Source organism: Protopterus annectens, chromosome 16.part0, assembly GCF_019279795.1.
Source record: "Protopterus annectens isolate FY-2018-M chromosome 16.part0, PAN1.0, whole genome shotgun sequence".
Lineage (NCBI taxonomy): Eukaryota > Metazoa > Chordata > Ceratodontiformes > Protopteridae > Protopterus > Protopterus annectens.
The window spans coordinates 402,703,445-402,727,851 of NC_056750.1; the positions used below are offsets into that span (position 1 = coordinate 402,703,445).

At 35.4% G+C, this 24,407-nt stretch overlaps 1 protein-coding gene across 3 annotated transcripts in view; it reads left to right on the forward strand.

Moving 5' to 3' along the window:
- Positions 1–24,407, forward strand: part of LHX6 (LIM homeobox 6) — a 254,317-nt gene that overhangs the window by 116,042 nt on the left and 113,868 nt on the right. For all 3 annotated transcript variants that reach the window (XM_044058717.1, XM_044058715.1, XM_044058716.1), the window contains exon 5: positions 23,270–23,490. In XM_044058717.1, the coding sequence (XP_043914652.1) occupies positions 23,270–23,490 (221 nt within the window). The remainder of the gene's footprint in view (positions 1–23,269; positions 23,491–24,407) is intronic.

The window sequence follows — 24,407 nt, forward strand, 5'->3', positions numbered from 1 at the left end:
ATTATACCACCATCCAAATAAGAAGCTCTGCTTGCTTATTTACTTATCCAGCAGAGCAACCGCTCACTTTCCTTCCCAAATTATTGAATTGCACATCCAACACCAGGGAGGGAAGAAAAGAGGGCAAGCCTGCCCCTCGTCTCCGCCCACCAGCCTGACCAGGCTGTTTCCCCTCTCTTCAATAAGCTTCCAGCAACCTAACCACCATTAAGGCATCTGCCCAAACATCATTCGGTGTACTCCATCCTCTCTAACCAAGCTGTAACAAAGTCATCACCTCCTAAAACCCTTTCACATAACTCACAAAAATAGCCAGCTACCTGAACTGAAAACAAACCGCTGATCCCTCTCCAATGCTAAGATAGCAACACTAACCTCATAACCTAATATAGCTCTCGCTCAGGAAATAAATAATCCTTACCTCATAACCAATGGAAGCCCCGCAAAGACCTCATGACCAATGGGAGCCCCGCAAAGATTCCAAAGGCATTACCAGCCACTGGACATCCAAACAGTAAGCCCACTGCCACTAAAAACCACAGAGAGACAATTTCATACCATCATGCCACCTTAAGACTATATTTTACCACCCATTCAATATAAAAAAAAAATCTCTTTTTAAAGTCTGTGCAATAACAATCCTAATGCTTCCCCGATAATTAGCATCCAACTGGGCAATCAACCAGTTGCATGGGCAACTGAAATTAGACCCTGCAAAATAGCATACCCCCACAACATATTGCCGCCTGTTACTGCCCAATGAAATAATAACCACATAAAATCATTTTCAAATCCTATTTAGTAGCAATCCTGCCATCACACCAATGCTCATGTCGACCTGCTGCTTACACCACCATACAAGGCCTTTACCTTACGACCCCCAAATACACCACAACCATAAAACCAAGCAGGAAAAACTAACCAAGCATGATGTACACCCACTTGAAATGCCCACTGCCACCAGACACACCAGGTCAGTGAATAGCCCTCACCATCCAAAATGTGGTAAAATAATCCAACCCTACCTCCCGTAAAAATACAGTAACTTGAAGCTAAATCTTTCTACACAAAATGCGCCACCTAGCTCACTAGCCTGAGCCAACTTATTCAATGCAACCCATTAATCCCGACCAAGATAACCCCTCTTTACTAAAATCTCCCCTATAAATGAGCCCCTGGATCCGGTAAATCTGGACAAAGCCTAAACTAATGGGGGAACAATGTGACTTCTACCTCAATTACACTTGACAAAACCCTCTAAGCCTCTCCCTACCCTTAGCTCATTTCCTCCTAAACACCCCTCCATCCCATTTAACCATATCCTTCCCTTAGTCTCTTAATTCCTGCTGATCTATCTGCCTAGCCTCCACTTGAAGATGTCCCAGGACAAAACGGTCTGTTCCAAACCTCATTTATGGGACAAATAATTAATATTGTGGGGATAGACATTGCTTTTTTCATGGTAATTTGAACAGATGTCCGAATCCATTTATAATATACTTTAAAATTTATTCTCCAGGTTATTTTGTTAAAGATTTGTTCTTTAAGTTTTTACTTGTGTCTTCCAAGGACATAACTGCTATTCTCCATTTATGCTAGATTTGTTTTTGTACAATTTTAACATAATAGAAAACTGAAAATCATGAAATTGAACACATTTCAGAAGTAATATTACATTCACATGAGAATAGAGTATTTGACTCACACTTATAATACTATTATAACTGTGTGTGTGTGTGTGTGTGTGTGTGTGTGTGTATATATATATATAAATATATATGTGTGTGTGTGTGTGTGTGTGTGTGTGTGTATATATATATATATATATATATATATATATATATATATATATATATATAAATAGAGAGACAGTGAGAAATATCAAATCTCAACAATAAGCCTGAGCAAAAACAGAATAAAAATACATAATTCTTAAGTAAATAGCATGTCAAAAGAATAAATTATTTTTATGTCAACTAGGCAAGTTAAATACAATGTGAAATGCTATACTTATTTGAACCTAATGGGGATGTAAAAATATTAAATGATTTAATAAATGTTTCTCATGACACTGCATAAGATCATAAGTATATATTAGTTTGTTGGGGGTTGGCATAATGGTGAAGGTGTTTGTCTCACGGGCATATAAGGTACAGGGTTTGATGCTCACCTTTGATCACTGTTTCATTGGCTAGGTTTATAATCATCTGTAGACTGATTTTTTTTTTTTTTTTTTTTTATTATATCAGTTCAAATGTTAATCAGATGACAAAAGTGCTTTGTGTTAATATTAACCAGCTGTATTGATTGCTCAAAACTGCATTCCATGCTTTATTACCAAGCATTCCAGAGACTGTGAAAAATGAGGAATCTCAAGTAAATTCTCTCCTTTTGGCAAATTTTTAACTGTCCATGGAAATAAGACCACACTACACAGAGACCAATATAGAAAAAAAATCAACATTAATTAAAAAGATAAATGCCAGCATACATTCAGTGAGCCAGGTTTTAATATAAATAGTCCTTATGCCAGGTTAAGCATAACATAAGCTTGCAAAGGTTACAAAAATGGTCAGTGGTTCGATTTGATAATAAACAACTATGCATTCAGAGTAATGAAACACTTTTATACAAGCTGGCTATAAAGTATAAAATATAGTCTTTCGTCTGTGATTCAGTGAGCTATGACTGAATTATTTACAAAAAAAATTAAAGCAAATTACAGTGAAATCAGTTTGTCTGTTCCAGTCATTACGTCTTCATGTAATACTGAATTCTACGTAGATCCCACAGGAGACCTAGATCCTATGTATGCAGTTTTACTCAGATTCCTTACTACTTTGGGAACAGCTTTGAACATCGACATTTTGGTAATTATGCAGCTGAAATGAAAACCTTAATATGCCGATTTGGACAGACAATGATTAAGAACATTCACCATTAAATAAATAGGATTAAGTTAAAAGAATGTTTTATTTAATTTGCATTATATAATCTACTTTTCCTGTAGCAGCATAAGAAAACATTTCACAGAGTGTCTGGTAAATCTGTAACTTTTAGCAATTGAGATACTGAATCATTCACAGAAAAATGCCTTCTGATAGTTGTCATCCTCAGGCTTTTAGATGAAACAAATGACAAATCGTGAAATAATCGGGGAGAAAAAAGGGCATACATCAGAGATGCTTTTAAATGCTGAGACTGTTCATTTAAAATCTTGTTAAAGATCCACTAGCATGTGATTTATTTTTATGTAGGAGACGCATGTAGCAAAAATCATAGTCAGAACCAAGGATGCCCTTGAAAATCATGGGTTGTTGAAAGGTATGGCGTTCCTATTTAAATATTAGAGCAAACAAAGATATAGCTTCAGAATTTATCAATAATAAGACCTTTTTCACATGTTCTGGGATGTCTCTCCTCGATCTCTTTCTGTGATCTCTTTTTTTCCAAAAATGCAAAGTACTTTTACATTAGTGTAGTCCATTCCAGACTGAAACAGAGCCATGACACACTTTTGAAGTGTCAAACTGTGAAGCAGGACATATGAAATAATAAAAGTTGTTCTCCCAAGTTCTAAACAAATTATAAATTAATAAAGATGTGCAGGCCACTCAAAGTAAGGAGACCATGTTTGAGAATGTTGTCACCCAGCAAACAAGCTCCTAAAAACTACAAATAAATAAAACTACATGAAATATATTAGGCCAAGGTGTAGTAGTAGTAATCGTTTGCAAGTGTGGGTTACACATTATAGCTCTTACTTCTCCTCACTCATTCATGGCTCATTTTCACTCTCTGACTATAGCACTCGTGGGCAGATATTGCACACCCCATTCCAAAGACCTGATCACTGCTGTAACTACATAAACATTATACCTATTACAAAATGTTATTTTTCTGTTCAGCATTTTTGTGCTTGTGACTTTAAAAATTCAGTGTTGTTGATACTGAATGTTGAACAATGTAAATTATGTATGCCAAAGACATATGATTTATTTTGGGAAAAGCAGAAAATGCATTACTTGCCATGCCATGGAATAAAGACTGAAGCATTGATTGAAAGTACACAAATGCATTCTTTTTCCATCTCATTAATGAGACTAAACAAGCTTCTGTTCTGTAACATTACTTTGTAAAACTTTCATGAATAAGGCACTTAACCATACACTTCCTGCATCACTCCTGGAAAATGGTCTTCTGCATAGTGGATTAGTTAAATGAATACAAATAAAATAAAAATATGCTCTTATTTAAAAAAAAATATTCAAATGCAAGTCAAAGCAATTATTTTGGTGGGGTGAAGTCCTCTATGGCTGCAATGCATGAAGTTTTACCTCTGCACATCTTACTTCATATCATTAATTGAAAACTCACTGCACCTTGGTGAACTGGAATTTCTCCATTCAGTGAATGCATTTCTGAGGGCATTTTCACATTACTGGTTCTTCACACGTGGCATTTGCATTGACAGTATTCGGGTAGCACTGTACTCTAATTATTAGCACAGCTACCTTGCAACACTTTTGTGATTCAGATTTCAGCTGGGATGCCTTCAGTGTGGACTTACTGTGTGTTGTTCTATCCAGGGCAAATTAATGCCTTGTGTCTGTTGTCTCCTATGACAGGGTTTGATGTCCTGCAACCATGAAATGCATAGATGGGAAATAAACAGATGGCTATAACATCTGAATGATTGAACTTGTGTTGCTTTAAAAGTAAACAAATTATAGAAATTTGATATTTTATACTAGATCAGAACATTAAAACATCTGGTCATATCAAATGAAACTGGTATAAAATAAAAGAAAATACACTTTTTCTAGTTTGTAATTTATTATCTGATTTTGATCTCAGTCCATTGTTTATACAGTTATAAAGGCTTGCATGATCCTATCAATATTTCAGAAAAATAGTAGCCATAATTGGAGTAATCCTAAAATCCAACATCTGCAAGTTTCATAAGTTATGTCTTATAAATAAATGCGATGTTTAAAATTTGGTTAATATATTTTTAGCTGCTTTAAAGGTTGGGGAAGGTATGAGATGCTGCAGGTACTGCATCAAAAAAAACCTTTTGACTTTAAAATGCACACACGAGGGACGATTTTTATGACTAGAAAGATAGTAGGTAGAATACAGCATTACTTATAACAAAATCGGCTATCTTGCTTACGTGCACAAATATTTGTAAGTATAAATCTGGATATAGTGAATGACCATATCATTTGTTGACGTGCCCTGCTAGGAATAAGTTATTGTACTTATTGTTTCTATTCTGTCACCACAGTATGGCCAGCAAAGATCTGGATATAGTGAATGACCATATCATTTGTTGACGTGCCCTGCTAGGAATAAGTTATTGTGCTTATTGTTTCTATTCTGTCACCACAGTATGGCCAGCAAAGTAAGTTGTGGTCTTAAAACACAAGACCCACACATGTGTCTATTAGCTGAAGAAAATGCGCCCAAGTCCTGAGATGTAACTGCTATAAAACTGGCCCGATGTTCTGCAAAGTCTGGCAGCATATAAATATAATTACTTGTATGATTCCAGCAAAAACATTGAAACAGAATCACTGGCACGCACTTGTAGTCAGTTTCCAAAAAGCATGCATGAGTGTAAATGCTGACATTTCTAGTATTCTGTTTTGACCTCATTACAGGCAGAAATTCTTTTCCTTTGCACATAAACATAGTTCCATAATTTATACTATACATGCACTATTTTTTCTTTCTTGTTCATATAATCAGAGGTGCAATGCAGGCATTGAGTTGTCTATTAACAGATTACCAGAAAAGATTTTGAAAAGGTAGTCCTTAATTAGTTTTAAATTAGTCTTTGTCCTCAGTAGCTTTCTGCACCTAACAGTTGTAATGTGACCTATAAAGGCTACTTAAGATAACATACAATTATTTTAAGACCATACAGCAAAACTAATTTTATTATTTTTTGAAATGCTGTATTACTTACTGTGTAGTAAGTTTTAGAATAGTTTTGTGTTTGCATGCTTTGAATTTGCCAAGTTTTAGTAGCTGAAAAAGAGAACAATTACTGGTAAATTTTCTGTGTGTCATAAATGCACTGGAGATTCTCTAGAATGTGTTTTAGAAATTTTAATTCTAACACTAAACATGCACATCATAAACCAAGCTGTAGAAACCACACATGCACAACAACTATTTATATTTCTAGTAATATCTAAACAAAAAATATTTATTTTCATGTGACACTTAATACATTGTTTAGTGTGAGACCAACAAATAAATCTATTCAGATTTCTAGTAATATCTAAACAAAAAAAATTATATTCATGTGACACAATACACGTTTAGTGTGCGACTGTCAATGAATCTAACTCCTGTAGTCATGCCCTTTTCAACTCTCTCCATATTCTACCTGGTACTACAGTTTTATGCTCTTTCCTTCAAACTATGCAGCAATATTCTAATCACACATTACATCTATTTTAGCAGAAGTTTTTTCTACACATGAACATAATAGCATAATTTGTAGATTAATTTACTTAGTAATGAACACTAGTAACGTTTTAAATGACGTGCAAGTAGAAGGACATGTGTTCTCTGGTCTGCGATACTCATAAGATTTAGTTATTGGGAAAATGGAAGAGCGTATTTATGTGCAGTGCAAGACCTGTAGAACGGTTGTTGTTGGATACATGGGATTAATTTGATTATCATTACTACTTTTTATCCAAAGGAGAAAAATGTGATAGAAACATATCGAATTGACTAAAAAATACAAAATGCAATGGCAATGCAAATGAAAATATTATTGTAGTGTTAAGCAGTTTTATAACCCTTATTGTATTACAGCATAATGCCATTCAGCAAGCAATAATGGAAAAGTATTTTAGCATTGTACATACTAAATCTTAAAGAACTGACTATAACAGATATAATAATTTGTCTAAATGAGTTTTAAATGATTTCCTATAATAAATATTCAAAATGTACTCGTACTTTTAAATTCCATAGTAGAATCATTTCCGAAAATAAGCTTGTATAGCACAAAACCTAAAGTAAGATTGATAAATTATACCAAAAAAGAGCTACATTCTCCATCAATATACTCACTTTCTTTGGGTTAGGAACTATTTCTACTATTTCTATTTTTCCTTCCTAACTCTACTATCCCAGCTCAGGTATACTAACTCATAACACAGCAGTCTTGCTTGAAAAGACTTCATAAATCCTACTATTTCCATTTAAAAAGCCAAGCTTTCCTCACTATCCAGCAAAAAGTAAAATCTAACAAAATTATTTTATCATATTCATTTTATAAATACCCTAACTTTTTACACACATCATAGGATTTGTATGAATATATACTACTCACAACTCCACTGAGAAGTTCTGAGCCAGTATCTTTCTGGTTTCTGTTTCAGCTCAGACATAAGACTACTTTTGCAGAACTCTGTGCTTTCTAACACATGACTGGCTCAAGTATTTCACCATGAAATGACTGGTAATAAGAACTACACTCTCTGCACATCTAGACATTTCTATTCCAGCCAAGACTGAGAAAAGGACAGGTTTTCGTATCAATGATGCACTTGCAAATGTACATAAAACTACCTTCCAATATCCTTAGATAATTCAAAATGCCTGTTCATTTTTCTTTTTTATCCCTAAAGGTAAGAAATCATTCCAAGCAAGTGAAGTTAGCAGTATCAAAGTGTTCATGGCAATACTATGAGAGCAGGGCACTAGTCCACTGCCACACTGACTTGTTGCAGCTTTAGTAAATGTTTTGTTGAAGACTGCAGAAAACTACCCTGAAAGGTAGAATATATACTACACCCCTGCTATTTAAGTTTCTGCAGTTTAGAAAGCTTAAGCCAAACTCACGTGCTTAACAAGGTAAATTCATGCTCTGCTATCTATGAAGTCACTAACAAAAAGACAAAATATACTTCAGAAAAAATGTATTTGTCTTTTCTCTAAGTAAAGGCAACAGTGGATATAATTACAATAAACAAGATTGTGTATGTTTGTCTGTATCCCCGTGCATATCTGTTTGCCTACTTATCTATCAAATGTGCATATGTTTGTGATAGTTAAAACCTGTACAAAACAGTTCTTTCAACAAAAGTCCATTTCTGATCTTGTGGGGACCACCACCTAAAATCTGCTATTAAGTGTTTGTACAGTCACAGCAGTGTCAAATGTCACGATTTGAACATCTAGACCAAATTATTTAAAAAAAAAAACACTTTAATCAAAATAACTGATATGCAACACATAATTTATTTCAGGAAATATACTGACTCTGTGATTTTAAAAGGTACTACTACAAGAATGGAGTTTTGTGTGTGTGTGCAAAGCAAACCTACAAACATATAGTATTCAATTGCCAGTAGACAAATTCTAGAGTTTTTACAGCATTATCTCTGCCGATACATATGTTTGCATAACAATAGTTACTAGTTTATAGTAACTTTCCCAATCAGCTGAGTTTAAGGTTTTCCTGTCATAATTAGTTTAAAATGCATTTTTATATTACTAGTGATATTACAGAGAAGAGATAGCAACTTATTTTTTGTAGTCTTTTGAATATGCTAGTAGCCATTTATATGCTAAATTTTTAACCATCTACAGGATCATGTATCAAAACATGTTTTTCTGAGAAAGCCTAAAAAAGAGAAGATATAACAGAAATAGTTATGTTTTATAAGAAATGAGTACATTGTATTTGTACAATTATTTAATAGAAATGAGGTAATCACAGCTATTTACTGAAGATGCCTGATCTGTTATGGTAAAATTGTAAATACCATAGTTCATATATTTTTGCAACTAGAAATTGCATATATATTTTCCAAATGTGTAAAAAAAAACACTGTGACAAAATTTATTGTAATCTTTTTGTACTGTACAGTGATACATGCATTTGAAAACTTAGTCTGATAATTAACACTGCTCTATTAATGGTGCAGCTTTCACATTGGTATTCATTAATAAGTCTTTCAACATATTAATATTCATTTTGAAAGAGGGCAGAATTACACTAAAACTGCACTAAACTCTAATTTTACAGGTTCATATTTGTAAAATATCTAAGAATACAGTTTTGTTATTACCATAATTACGGAACTGAAAACAAAAAGTTTGCAGTAGTATTTTGTCTGAGAAATATGGAACATGCCTAGGATCTTGGTCAGAGTAATCCGATTTGTTAGGTGATCTAGACTACACCAGTGCATAGTGACCACATGCACTTGGAATCGGTTTTCTATTACTGGCGTTCAATAAACACAGCCAGTCTTTCATTGGCTTTACCTTGTCATTCCAAAAGCACTACATGTCACTGAGTTACCTTAATTAAGATTCATATATTTATCTATCTATCCCATTATATAAAATTAGAGCACTAGACTGATCTCAAAAATGGTGATGAGGATTGCTCCACATTTGTGATAGAGATGGGCCCTGATCTTGTTCCTTGAGATGAACTAATAAGACTAGCACTTTCAGCACAGTATTGTGTTGTGTAGCATAGCATTTACTCAGTATGTGTGCATACATCCACAAAAACACATGCTCACGCACACACTCACACACGTACACACTCGCATGCTAACACACACACACACACACACACACACACACACACACACACACACGCACGCATACACACTCAGTCAAACACACTCTCTCAAACATTCCAAGTTTTCAGTCTTTTGGATCTCCCACATATGCATGTTCAAAAAAAAAGGAGATCAGCTACAGGTAATATACTTTTAATTTATATAGCAGTAGTTCTAGTTTATAACTGCAGTAGTTATCCATTTTATTTAGATGAAGACATGTATTCTGATAATATCAGTGTAGTTAGCTGAAAGCCAGCTTTAAATTAACACCAACACTTGAAAATGTAGGAAGTGTTTATGCTATGAAAATTTTGTTTTAGTACAATGAGTACATTACACGACAATGGTTGATGGTATAACCAATTTTTGCACTAAAACAGATCACCACAAAAATTTATCTTCACCTTCCTCTTCTAGATGCAGTGAGCATTTTGCTATATGTTTATCCCTTTTTACCAACATCCTTCATAATGTTAGTAGTCATTCAGGATGTAGGAACCCAACATTGTAATTTTAAGTGATATATCATATAATACAAAAAGTTAACAGTGGTAAACAGCATTTATATAAGTGAAATTCTGGATTCCTTTGCTGTTTCCATACTATTTATATAAAGAATAAACAGTAGAAACCACATGTATGCATTTGGATTAGAAAGACAGAAATACAGTGAATTGATATTATAGTCAGAATAGGATAAGCCGAATACACTAATATAGTAATCTATAGTCAGAATAGGATAAGCTAAATACACTAATATAGTAATCTATAGTCAGAATAGGATAAGCTGAATACATTACTATAGCTTTTCAGTTTAATAGGACATTTAGCAGTAAAGCCCTTTGGTATCTTTGTGACTACCTCATCTGAATTTTGTGACATAAATAGGAAGAACATTTTGGATCATAATGCTGACTAGAGAATATACAGTTTTTAATCTAATGCTGAAAAGAGTTAATATTTCTAGAGTGGCACCTTATGAATAATTGGCAAAGGAAGCTGATGTTACTTTTAAGATACTGTAATTCTTGCATAAAAGAAATTTAACTTGCATATAATGTTGAACCACCATATCATAAATATGCCCCTCTCAAATGCATTCATGTTGGCGTGTTTTTGCATGTGTGAATATAAATCTATGCATGCATCTCTCCCTCTATCTCTCGTATATCACACACACACACACACACACACACACACGTGTGTGTGTGTGTGTGTGTGTGTGTGTGTGTATATATATATATATATATATATATATATATATATATACACTATACACACATATAGCTGTGATGCAGAACATTAATTATTAAAACAAGTTTTGTATCTAGGATTTATTAACTAGTTAAACACAAAGGGAAAAAATGCATTTTATGTTGCCTTTACAGAATTGTTTCTGACCGTACCTATTTTTAATGTGGTATAGAGTGAGGTAAGTAAATCTATAATGGCAAGGAATGGGTGTGTTAAACAGATTGAAAGAACTTAAATTAGCATTTACATCTGTACAAGTTTTCTGTTAAGGCTGAAATTAAGACGTATATAGCACAGCGCAAATATATGCTAATTGAGGTACTTGTGTACATGTCACCAATATGTTTTACAGCACAATAAAAGGCAAGCACTTACAATAATTAATTATGGATTGTATCTTTATTTTAATACGTACAATGTACGTATTTAATAAACACACTAATATTTGCAGTTTAATTTAAAAAGACCGACACCTTTGAAGTGATTATAAGCATATAATTACTTAAAATTTTCCAGCATATATGCTTGTGAAATGTTTCAGCATGGTGAACATTTAAAAAGGCAGAGAAGAAAGGCTTGTGTGTGTGTGTGTGTGTGTGTGTGTGTGTGTGTGTGTGTGTGTGTGTGTGTGTGTGTATATATATATATATATATATATATATATATATATATATATATATATATATATATATATATAATGTGTTTTCAATTCTGCTCGTTTCTTTATTTGACAGAATGATGGACTCATTAGTGTCATGTAATTGTATGAACCCAGCTGCAGTAATCAGGCGTGGGAAGGACATGTCTGTGCAGTTATACCTACAAACCATTCTACCACGATTGCACCAAGCTGGTGGTAGTTTTCCTGTTTCCAAGGCCACACATGTGGTATACAGATATCTTTAATCAAGACCAAACCCTCAAAGACAGGCATGGATTGAGATGTACTGTTTCTTAAAAGCCCTTTGTATATGTAGAAATTCAAATGTATGCATTTCTGCTTGACATCTGTTATACCAATTATTTTAAAAGTGGCTTTAGAGCTGTAATTTTCTTTTAAAAACTTTTGGAATACAAAGTGTAAAGCTGTACTATTTAGGAGTTTGATGGAAATTACTATTTCAGCTATGAAAGTATAAGCAGTTTAAGCAATAAGATTGCATATTTATGTTTATGGAATTTATTCTGATTTAGAATACTATATGATCTGTAGGGAGTGACAAATTCATACAGAAGAAGGCATTTGGAGTGTTAAGAACATATATTGCATTATTTATACACACAGTACCTTGCTTTGTTGTTATCAGTATATTCAGAGTTTTATACTTGCTTCAGCTTGTGGTAATTTACTGGTCACTGATGTAAATGCCTCATAGCATGTTTTGCCAGATTTTATACTGTAACTAATAACATTTGTGAAGCCTTTAAAAGATTGTTTATATTCAGAGTTTTATAGTTACGTGCTTTAGCTTGTGACAAATACTGATCACTGAAGGAAAAAAATCTTACATCATGTTTTTACCAGGTTTTATTGCAGCTAATAATATTTGTGAAACTGTTTTGAAAGATAGTTTTGAAAACCTAGTGCTGAAATCGAAGGCTGCTTCTTCGTAGAAGACTCCTTGCTTCCTTAACATTTACTAGACTACTAAGGTGTGTCATTTACAACTTGGTTTTACAGACATGTATGACATTAAGGTGCATTCTTTCACATATACCCACTCCTACTGTCTTTCTGTTTATAGTTTTGATTTGAGAAATATCATTGTTTTACTTTCATTATGTGTTTTATTATTAGTATTTTATTTCTGATTTAGAAACTGTTTCCTGTAAACAGTAACCTATGTATTTTGATTACCATTTCATACATAAAATATTTTATTGTTACTCTTCTGCCAGGGAAGTACTACTTTGTGAACAGGGGTCAGTTCGCTTGCATGTACACATACTATTTTGTGTCTGTGTGTGACATGAAGGCATTTGTTTTTTACTTTTTTTTTTCATTTAAATAACATGCCCTTACCAAGCTGAACATTTGTGCTGGTCACTGTAGTGGTATATGTGTACTGTTGGAGAAGATGTGTATATGTGAAGCTTCTGAAACAGGCATAATCACACCCTTTAAATTGTAGCATTATTATATGTAGGAACAGTGATGCTGACTGAACTTTTGAGGATCCCTGTTCCATTTATTATTTTGTAACTATAAAAAGTGTGTTTATGAATAGCTTCTAGTTTAAGAAATACCCTCATTATGAATAGCTTCTAGTTTAAGAAAGACCCTCAAGTTTGTATGTGTGTATCTCTCTCTCTCTTTCTCCCTCCCTCTCTCATTCTTCCTCTCTCTCTCTCTCCCTCTCTCACTCTAGTCGCAGTGCATTTGGTCAAATGTTCGAAATATTGAACGTTACTCTTGTTAGCTTAAGAGACTAAAGTCTCTTGCATTCAGGTATTGGCAGCCTCTGACGGAGTGAGGTCTTGGTACATCAGGGGGTGGGAATTTGCCCTTTCCTCACTGTTATGCATTCTTAGAGCTGGTGTGTATAATTATCAGGAAGTATGGGGTGCAGGAAACAGGTTTTGTTTTTGTTCCAGTCTTTTGGGTTCAATGTTTAGCATTTTAAGTGATCAATGTTTTTGACAGGTGTGTGTGTGTGTGTGTGTGTGTGTGTGTGTGTGTGTGTGTGTGTATGTATATATATATATATATATATATATATATATATATATATGTGTGTGTGTGTGTATATATATATATATATATATATATATATATATATATATATATACATATATATATTCCTTGAATACAATGAATAGCATGGCCGACCACTCAGACTCATTGCCATGTCTTGCTCATCCAGTTCACTTTTATTACATTGATTAGACATTTGAGAATAACCTGCTTCTTTACACAGATATGGTCATCTTTTGTCTGATCCCTCATATTAATACAATTGAAACTTTACTTTAGAAGGATCTTCTTCAGCTACAGCTTGGCTAAACTCCAAGAAACTACTGTCCAATGCCCCCCAAAATGTCTTAGGATATTTGACACTCATAAAAATGACCCCCCCAATCCTTTAATTTAATTCTCTACATTAACAAGCCCACCTTGTTAAGATACTTGGCTAGACCAATCATTAAACTTGTGTGAGTACATAGAGAAGTTGAGAGTGAAGAGCTGCAGTCTACTGTTGTGGGAAGCAAACCATCTCTGTTCTTCTCGCATTGATTGAGGACAGCTATAGGAAAGGGCATCCTCCTTGCTCAGCTTGACTATGTTCTACCCTTGTTTGCATTTGCCTCTCTTAAAACACCGCCTCTCTCTCCAATAAAATATGCTGATTTATTATTGCTCACCATGGAATGAACACCATGGCTTTACTCTTTCAAAGGCCAACTGGCTTCCAATACAGGCTAGAACAAATATTTATTCTTGTTTCCTTACTCTTCAAAACAACTTTAAACTAGACACCACTCCCTCTCTGTCTTCCAAACTTTTTACTGTCACAGAAATGTATAACCTAAGAAGTCAAGTCAGAGCTGGTCCTTCATACAAACCTGTTATCTCACTCAACTAGCCATTACTTATCTTTATGGTCCCAAAACTGTGGTAGTCGCTTCCTCCTGATTTAAACAATCACACAAACTACTGTCTGCTCAGGCCACAGTTTAAACTTTATTTGATAAACAGTTTCAGTGCAACTGTCCATGTAAAGGACATGTCACCTTAACCAATATCTCTAACTGCATAGTATCTTTACCTGCCATATACCTGATCCATCTGAACTCTTTCATCCTAAACCATGATTTTCTTCCCACACCAATCCTGCTCTAAACCCATTGCACATAATATCATCCTGTCTTTCATCTCACTGGTCTCTGTTAGCTTTCTAACCTGACTACTACTCGCCTAAAGCGCTTCTCCTGCTTTAACTCTGATATCCTTTCTGTATTCCACTTATGCAGCTGACTGCACGCTTGGTTTGTTACAGCTTCCATTTAAGTACTATGTCAGATTGTCTATGCTTACTCATCAATGTAAACCACTGTTATTGCCTGATCAGTGTTCTACCCAAATAAATACACTTCAGTAAATGTGTAATTGTGTGGTCCTGGTGGTGCAGTGGTTAGCACTGTCACCTCACAGCAACAGGTTCTCTCATTTGATTCTCAGCTGGATCACCTTCTGTGTGGAGTCTGCATGTCCTCCCGGTGGTCGAGTGACGTATAAAGACATGCAGGTAGGTGTGTGAGTGGAATGGGTGTGCCTTCTTTGAAGTTTAGGCTTCGGGCTGGCAACTCGGCACTGTAAAAATCTGCTGCCAATCATTAGCGGACCGGAGTTCCATTGTGGTGACCCCTAACTGGGAAAAGCTGACCGACATTACTTCAGTAAATATGTAACTCCTGAAAAACAGCTTTGTTTGGGTATTTAATGTCATACATTTTTAATGACAAGTTATACTCTAAACAAAATGTTGTCCTTTTTGCATATAGATAAAATGTGTGAACATCATCTTCATAAATCGGCCATTGTTCCATGATTCTTTGTATGTAATGCTGCACCACTCCATAATCTGTTATTGCATTACCTTGCACTACTTAAATTAGGGCAGGCTTTTGTATTACCTTGTGATACTGATCAAGCAAAATGAACATTCTGAAATGATTACACATAATAGATTTAATTATACGTGTTGATACCATCAAGTTCAAATGTTGTACCCATTTTGTCCAAATTTGTACTTATGTTTTGGGGCTTATGATGTCCCTATAAATGCATGTCCTACATTTACATTGCAGCTTCTTCTGCAAGGTCACTCACTGAGATAGAAGAAATCAGACTGAAAGATGAAATAAAATTAGCAGTATGAATTTTTCCTTTGATCTATTCTTATTTGTAAGTGTGGCCAGAACACTTGTTGTGGTTATATACTCTGCGATAAATGAGTGCAGTTTCCACGAAAAAGAACATAATTATTTCATTTTCTCATTATTATCTTGTTTGAAATGTGGGCAGTGGCTACGAGCTTTTAAAAGTATGAAACTCTGTTTAACCTTCACAAGAATGCATGCTGGTATCTTAAGAGCTTGAGCCCATAAGATGTGTTGATTTTGTTTATGCCCAAGAGGATTCTATAGGCAGATGTTTTGAAAATGTGCTATAATTTAGTTATATCGTGCTGCATCCTGACAATTAAAAAATGTAATGACATCAGAATATTATTTAAACTTGCACAAAGATAGTCTGCTTTTATATCCGTCCATCCTTTTTAACTCCTTAAAAGAACAATCCTGCAATTTTACTTCTGCTATTGCATTATGATATAATGAGAGAACATATTTTAATTGCTTACAGATGACTTGCTCTAAAATCACTGCTCTTAGAATGACTGCCTTTTCTTGGAGGAATTTGTTTCTAATGTTCCTAGAATATGGCACATGTTTTGTAGGGTTACAAAGAGGCAGTATTTATGTTAGAAAATGAACAGTGTACTACCATGGTCCAAGATGTGGAACCAAAACTCCCAACCCCTTCACTAATACAGGCAGAATGCTGGGTGTGAACATGTAATTCTGCGTGTGTCTGATATTTCATGCAGTTAGTAAGAGACTTCTTTCTTTGATTGCATTTCTTTGAGGAATCTGGGTATTCATCACAAGTACTATAAGGTAGATCTTCTATCAGAAGCTGCTTGTATCCTAAAACTGTACATATATTTGCAATTTGCTATGTGCTTGCTTCTGTATGCATATACATGAGTGCACACACCCAAACACGTACATGGAATTTAGTCAGAACAAATATTTTAGGATTTGACCTTAAAGTTGTTGACTTAGCCAATTTTAAAGATGCTTAAAATTTGCAGAACATAATGTTTTGATGGACTTTTAATCATACGGTGGTAATCTGTGGTTTTGACAGCACTGCAATTCATCATTGACTGAGTTTTTTTGTTTTGTTTTTTTTTTTTTTTTACACTGGGTCAGGGTGTCGTGTCAGCTGTCACAACTTCTTTTTATTCAGCACCACTCCCTTTCCTTCTTTTCTCAGTCATACCTCGTGTCTTGAGTCTTCCCTCAAACAATCCATCAAACTCTTGACTGGACATGCTCATCTCTTCTTGTCTTCCTCCTGCCCACCTCTTGGCTGGACATGCTCATCTCCTGTATCTTTCAAATCTGCTGTACCAAACTGTCTCCTGCTTTCTTGCATGTGAGACTGGACTACCGTAATCTGCTCTCCTTGATCATCTCTATAGTTGGAGCTACTTTGGATTCTGTTTTGACCTCATTTCAGCACCTGTCACACAGTATGCATCCTACTACCTGTCTCAGGCACTTCATCTCCATCACCTTAAGCTTCCTCAGTTGCTCTGCCTTCACTGCCAGGCAGAAATTTGTACAGCTTACTTTTCAGCTTCTTTGGCACTCTTCAGTTGTATACTACTCTCGATACTTTGTATCAGTTGGCTGCAGTCCTTCTGAATCTAGATTGGACTACCTCGTTCAACCTTCCCTTCTCCACAACCACCCCTGTGAGATGCTTGAAGCTGTTAAGCTGTTCCACTCTTCTCCTTTCTTTCTCAGCTTTAGGATGCTTCTGATTTCCCTTATTTGTCGGCATGGCAACTGTGTTGTCCATATTCAATTTCATCCCTTGAGCCTTTGGCTTTGAATTCAAGTTCCCTATCATTTGCTGTAGTTCCTGTTCAGAGTTTCCCTATAGTGCCACATCATCATGTGCATACAGCAGCTTTGGTGATCTTGTTTGCAGGTCTTCGCCAGTATTAACAGCAATGGGCACAGAACTGAGTCGTGACGCAAACCCACTCCCTCTGAGAACTCCTCCAAGTCCAAACACTATTCATACTTGTCACTGAATCACTGTACATAATAGCCTGCATTAATTCTAACAATGTTTTCTGGATCTTAAACCATTGCAGAACTGCCCAAATCTGCTTTATTGTGACCTTGTCATATGCTTTCTCCAAGTCTAGAAATGCCTAGTTAGACTTTCCTTATGCCCAGCTTTTTCACTATCTTTCTCACTGTAAACACTGGGTCAGTTGTACTGCATCCTGATCTGAATTCACACTGTTCATCTCGCATCTTACTTTGCACTACATCAGTTGTGGTGGGAGTATGATACCTCTGTATTATCTGCAGTTTCATCAGGGATGCCTCTCTCTCTCTCCACCCCCTTCCAATACTTCAAAGAGCACCATGAAGAAGCTTTTGTACTCTAAAGCCACCAAAATCTTGAATTTCTGCAGTGACCTCAGAAGATCCTGATTTCCACTTACTTCATCTTTCTTAGTGCACTTTCTACTTCTTCTTCTGGGTCGGGTTCTTCTTTCAATATAGGCTGTACGTAAGACAGTAGAGCTTTTGTATAGTTTCTTCGTTTAGAAGTTTCTTGATACACTACTTCCATCGGAATCGATGTCTGGACGGAGTAGATTGTTGCTGGTGTCCCTCATTAATGGCAATTGCTGATTTCTCTTTACTGTTGCCTTGCAACCTGATGGAGCTTCTTTTCGCCATCTGCTAAGATATTTTCCAGAAGATGCTAATGTTTGTTTGATACTACTGCTTCTAGTACAATATGTGTGATGGTACTGCTTCTAGTACAATATGTGTGATGGTACTGCTTCTAGTACAATATGTGTGATGGTACTGCTTCTAGTACAATATGTGTGATGGTACTGCTTCTAGTACAGTATGTGTGATGGTACTGCTTCTAGTACAATATGTGTGATGGTACTGCTTCTAGTACAATTTGTGTGCTATTATACTGAGAATATACTTGTGTGAAGCGTGTACCAATATGTTACTGAGATGCTCTGTGAAATTAGCCTTGTATCTACAGTAAAATAATAGGAATAATAGGAAAAAAATTCTGGCTACTCATGTAAAACTGTAAATCCTAAGGCTTACGTTTATTAATTATTAATATTAAAATGACAGTGTTTAAATACAATGTAATCTAACAGTAATCATCAAAACCCAACCAGTCAGAAAAAAAAAAGGCAAAACCCTTTAAGGTTTTTTGCAGGAGGGCATGACTTACCTTTGCTACTTATCATAACTTTTGAGACTGCACTCCCAATCCCTGCTGTACCATGACATTGCATGTGCAAAGACTGGCAATGTGCAATTTCTTCATATTGAATATCTTTGCTGGTCTTTGCCTCCATTTGATCACCCAAATATTTGATTATTAACAGACCCCTGTCTTTCTCTTTTTATCTAATATTGCACTTGAGTAGGTTAAATAATACCGACTATGGATGTAATAAGTATAAATATTGCACTGACTTGGAATACATGTAATATGCATTGTACAAATAAAAAATGACTTGTGTGTCCAGACACCTGGGACTAGTGCCCAAGTTCTGAAGTCTAATCACTGTAGGTAGAAACTGTTATTGAATCTTGTAGTCCTGCAGCAGGTGCTGTGATATCTCCGGCACAATGCCAGATGCTTAAACAGTCCATGCACAGGATATGTGTTACCCTGTGTTATTTTGGTGGCCTTTTGGATGCTTCTTGCAGAATAAAGATGTCTCGATGGAAGACTGGAACCTGCTACCTTCTCTGCAACCCTCATCACTCTTTGTAGTGCCTTCCTTTCTGTAACTGTGCAGCTTCCAAACCACACTGTGAAGTTGCAGGTGAGGATGCTCTCTATTGCACCTCTACAGAAGGCGGAGAAAATATGAGGAGGAAGCTTAGTTTTTTTCAGCCTTCTCAAAAAGTGGACATGTTTGTATGCTTTCTTGACCAGTTGGCTGGTGTTTCCTGACCACGAGAGATCCTCTATGTGTAGACCCAGGATTTTCATACTCTTAACCCCCTCCACACTCTCACCATTGATCCTGGGTGCTGCGTGGTTTGTTCTCCTTTTCCTAAAGTCAATAATAGTCTCTTTGGTCTTGTTTACATTCAGTTCAAGGTTGTTACCCTCACAAGAACTGATCAGAGATACCACCTCTTCTCTGTACTCCCTTTCATCCACCATTGTAATGAGCCCCATGACTGTGATGTCCTCAGCAAACTTGATGATATGGTTGGACTTGTGCTTAGCATAGCATTTGTGGGTCAAAATGGTAAATAACAGTGGGTTGAGAACACGTCCCTGTAGAACCCCTGTGTTAATCGTGATGCACTTTGATGTGTTCTTACCCGAACACACCCTCTGTGGCCTCTCAATCAGGAAGTCCATGATCCAGTTAGCGATGCTTATTGATTCCTAAATGTGCCAGTTTTTCTCTCAGCTGCATTGGTACCACCATATTAAATGCAGAGCTGAAGTCTATGAAAAGCATCCTCACATAGTTGTCTTTGCCCTCTAAAAGCTCAAGGAAGATGTGTAGTGACTGATATGGCATCAGCCGTGGATCAGTTAGCTCTGTATGCAAACTGCAGAGGGTCAGAATCAGGAGGTAGGCATGATGAATGATGCCTTTTAATCAGCCGCTCAAAACATTTCATAACAGTGGATGTCAGAGTGACCGATCTATAGTCGCTGCGGCTGGAGGGAGTGGTTTTCTTCAGTAGTAGAATAATGATTGTTTCCTTGTAGCGTGAGGGTACTTTCGCCATGGCAAGAGAGGTGTTAATTATTTCCTTGAGCATTGTGTATACTTAATCAGCACAGCCATTTAATACCTTGTCTAGTATGTTAACTGGGCCAGCAGCCTTCCTGGGGTTCACTCTCCTTAGCTCTCTTACCTCCTCTGTGTTGAGACCGAGTACTGCATCCTTCTCATCAGTGGGTAGCTTTAGTGCCAACGTGTTTCTTTCCTCAAATCTACCAAAGAAGATGTTCACACTGTGCTGACCTGATTTTGTAGTCAGTGATCCCTGTATGCCTTGCCATAGTCTCCTTGCATCCTTCATGTGTTCACAGTGGCTCTGCTCCTTTCTGCCATACTCCCTCTTAGCCTCCTTTATACCTCTCCTCAGATTACCTCTTGATACACTTAGGGCTGCTTTGTCCTTAGCCCTGTAAGCTGTGTTTCTCTCCTTCAAAAGCTCATATACCTTAGGCAAACCTGGGCACTCCTGTTCCTATCACAGAGGTTATACCCCCACTAAAATTTTAATATTTTATTAGGGACTTGGGCATGTTAATTGTTGATAGGAAATCCTTTTTTTATAAAAAATATTCCAATAGCAACAAAGAGTGTGACAATATACAAGCCAGGCAGTTCAAATGAAAATATAACCATGAAACACATAAAAAATGAAAAACTTTAATGAAGGAGGTAAGCGTGTTCACATAAGAGCTTCTTCAGACCAAAAAATCCTTCAATCTAACATTCCGTTTAAATAGTACTCATTATTCAATCAAAATGTAGACACTTTAATTGCATTCATTTTAAGGTAGTATTCACATTTACCCAAATTTTGAAAGAACATACACCTACAATTCTATCTAAGCATACTAAAACACATAGATTCCTATGCATCTTTCTAGCAGCATATAATCGCATATAAAAATGTATCTGTATAAAAAGAATATATTTCCACATTAATCACCAGGGACATATCTTTTACAGATCCAAGGAAATCATTGCTCCTCCTTTTCTCCTCCCCTATCAGATCAGCTCAATAATAGAATATAATGTCCCCTTTTGAATGTACTTGTCTAGGCATATGACCCAGCTCAAGAGACCACAGCATTTTCTTTCCAAAAAGAAATCTTCATATGTTCTCCTTGAGTCACCCTCACCCCCTTAAAGCTTTGCCTTTTTTCCATTTCCAATTGACTGTTGAAAGATCTGTGTCTTGTCTACAGAGCCTTGAAAGAATTTGATCCTTCCTCATCCACAAAACTACCCTAAACACCCACACGAGACCCAAACTTCCACTCAGACATAAATAGGAGCTCTCATTAACAGAGACTATCTAGATGACTAGATGGGCAGTAAGAAGTGTACTGCCACTCTAGCCTCTTTAGCTGCTTTCTCACGGGGCCAAAACTAAGTCGGGGTCTAGCATTAATTCATGTCTTGGCAAACTGGTGGGTTATTGGTACACTGGACCAACAATTTAGCATGACCCTATGGGAGGCAGTCTTTTCATAGTAAATCCCATACCTGATCTTAGCTATGTATCTGCTGTACCTAGGTACATATCCGCCTGTCTGTCTTCAGTGTATCTGTCTATTTCTGAAAAAATTCAATGATTTCATATTGTATACATTAACATTTTTCAAAATGGAGATAATTTCTGGTTTTGTTATGAACATTTGTTTCATTTTGTTATAAACAGCAGCTGCAACCCTTGATTTTGTATAGACAAACAACTGTATGGCATAAAAACATGAATAGCTTTCCATCTGTAGCATATTAGTGGCATTCCTGTTGCATATTTACTTGAGAAAGTGTTTTTATTCATAATGAAGCATCTTTGAGTAAAATTATGGAGACTCCAAATTTTGTTGCAAATCAGTAACTTTGTACAATAAAATAAAATAACCAGAACTCAGATAATGAAATTCAGATGGGTCTTCCCTTTTTAAATATAAAGTATCTCGGCTGTTCTTCAAAGAATTCCCTCTGAAATAAATACGTTTGAAGATACAATAGTAATGCATTTTATAGTTTTTACTTTCACATTAGTTTTTCAAGTCAAGTATGGCTACTTGCATATGAATGCTTTGAAACTATAAAAGGTAATTTTTAAAGCAACTTTCTTATTTTTTAATCTGCAATGAGTGCATGCTTTCTGTATTACTAACTGATTTCTTGTACTATTTTGTTGTTTTAGCTTGTGTGATTTTTCTAAAATATGACTTATAGGATTAGATCTGAAAAAAATGTTTTTCAGTAGATATAATTAAAACACACAAGTAATAATCTTCAAATAGATTACTTCATGTTAAGGGCATCATTCTCTGGTGGCCTGTGCATGGTATGCTGAAAAGGGGAACTGAATGGTGGTACTTTATTTGGGCTGAAATTACACTAAACATATTTCATGTTTGGAGTTATTGACTTATTTAAGTTTGGTATTCATTTCTACTACATTAAAAAAACTCATTATTCAAAAATAAGTTTACATTAATCATTAAATGATATTATATTTTAAAATGAGCCTTTGTTTAATTCTTACTCCATGCCTAAGAAAATAGTGTGTGGCAATTTCCTCACCAGTTATGATAGCAACACTTAGCAGTTCCTAAGAAATGTTTTGCATAGCGCTTTAAATGCAAATATTTTCTATGTACCTGTAAATCCAAGTGATATTTTATAAAATATTTATAATTTTATACTTAAGCTCTACTGTATATTTCATGTTGCAGTACTTTTTGTTATAAGAATTCTACAGAAAAGCAACAAATTACAATGAAGTATTTCTTTTGTGCTTTTTTTTTTTTTTAGTCGGTTTGGTACAAAGTGTGCCCGCTGTGGCCGTCAGATCTACGCCAGTGACTGGGTGAGAAGAGCACGGGGTAATGCTTACCATCTTGCCTGCTTTGCATGTTTTTCCTGTAAAAGACAGCTGTCCACTGGGGAAGAGTTTGGACTTGTTGAAGAAAAAGTGCTCTGCAGAATTCACTATGACACAATGATAGAAAACCTAAAGCGCGCTGCAGAAAATGGTATGCATCCTTCTCCAGTATGTGGATTTATTTACTTCATGTATTTCTTTTAAGTTAGAATTGAAAGAGTTGTCTGTTTACGTGTACCAGATTGAAGTATATTATCTTTGTTCATATATCTTGGAAAAGACTAATGTCTTACAGGAGCTTTACAAGTACTCGATGGACAAAAAAATAATCGGGGTATGTGCAGTTCTTTTGCCTATGGCCAAATGTCACCTTTTTTAATATCATAATTATATCAAAATTAATATTGTTGATAATATGACACTTGAGTACATCAGCCTTTAAATATACTTGTGTGATTATTTTCTTTTAAGTGCAATAATTTAATCGAGGCTTATAGCAATTCCCTGGCAGTGCTATTCATTTCTTAGGGTCTTACGGCTCTTTCTTTTTTACAGAACTCTGAATTACTGTGTATGCTGTTTGAACAGATTTCTCAAAGCTCTTGTCTTTATATAGATCTCCTCTGTCATCTGCTTACAGGAAAAAAGCAGCCACAAGTTTAGTAATTTTATTTTTCATGTGTCCTAGATCAGTAGTGATAAAGCTAGTTTTCTTTAAAAAAATATTTTTATTTAGAAATAGTGAAAGAAAATGCACATAAAGTTCCTGTAAAAATAACTAAAATTAGTTTTAAGTTGTATCTCATACAGTGTGAGGAATGTCAACCTATTAAAACATTTCGGTATATAGCCTTTTTCTTATAGAAGCACTAGGTGGGATTTTCTTTTAGTTACTGAATTCTTAGGTTATAAATTACAGTTCATTTGTTTTGTTGATAATTATGAATTAAGATGACAGGGTACAAACTGAAAAGGTATAATTTAAAATTTGCAACCTGAATATATTGAGTGTCAGAAAGAAGAACTCAAGCAACACTTCCAGAACAGCTTAAAAACTGAGAACATACA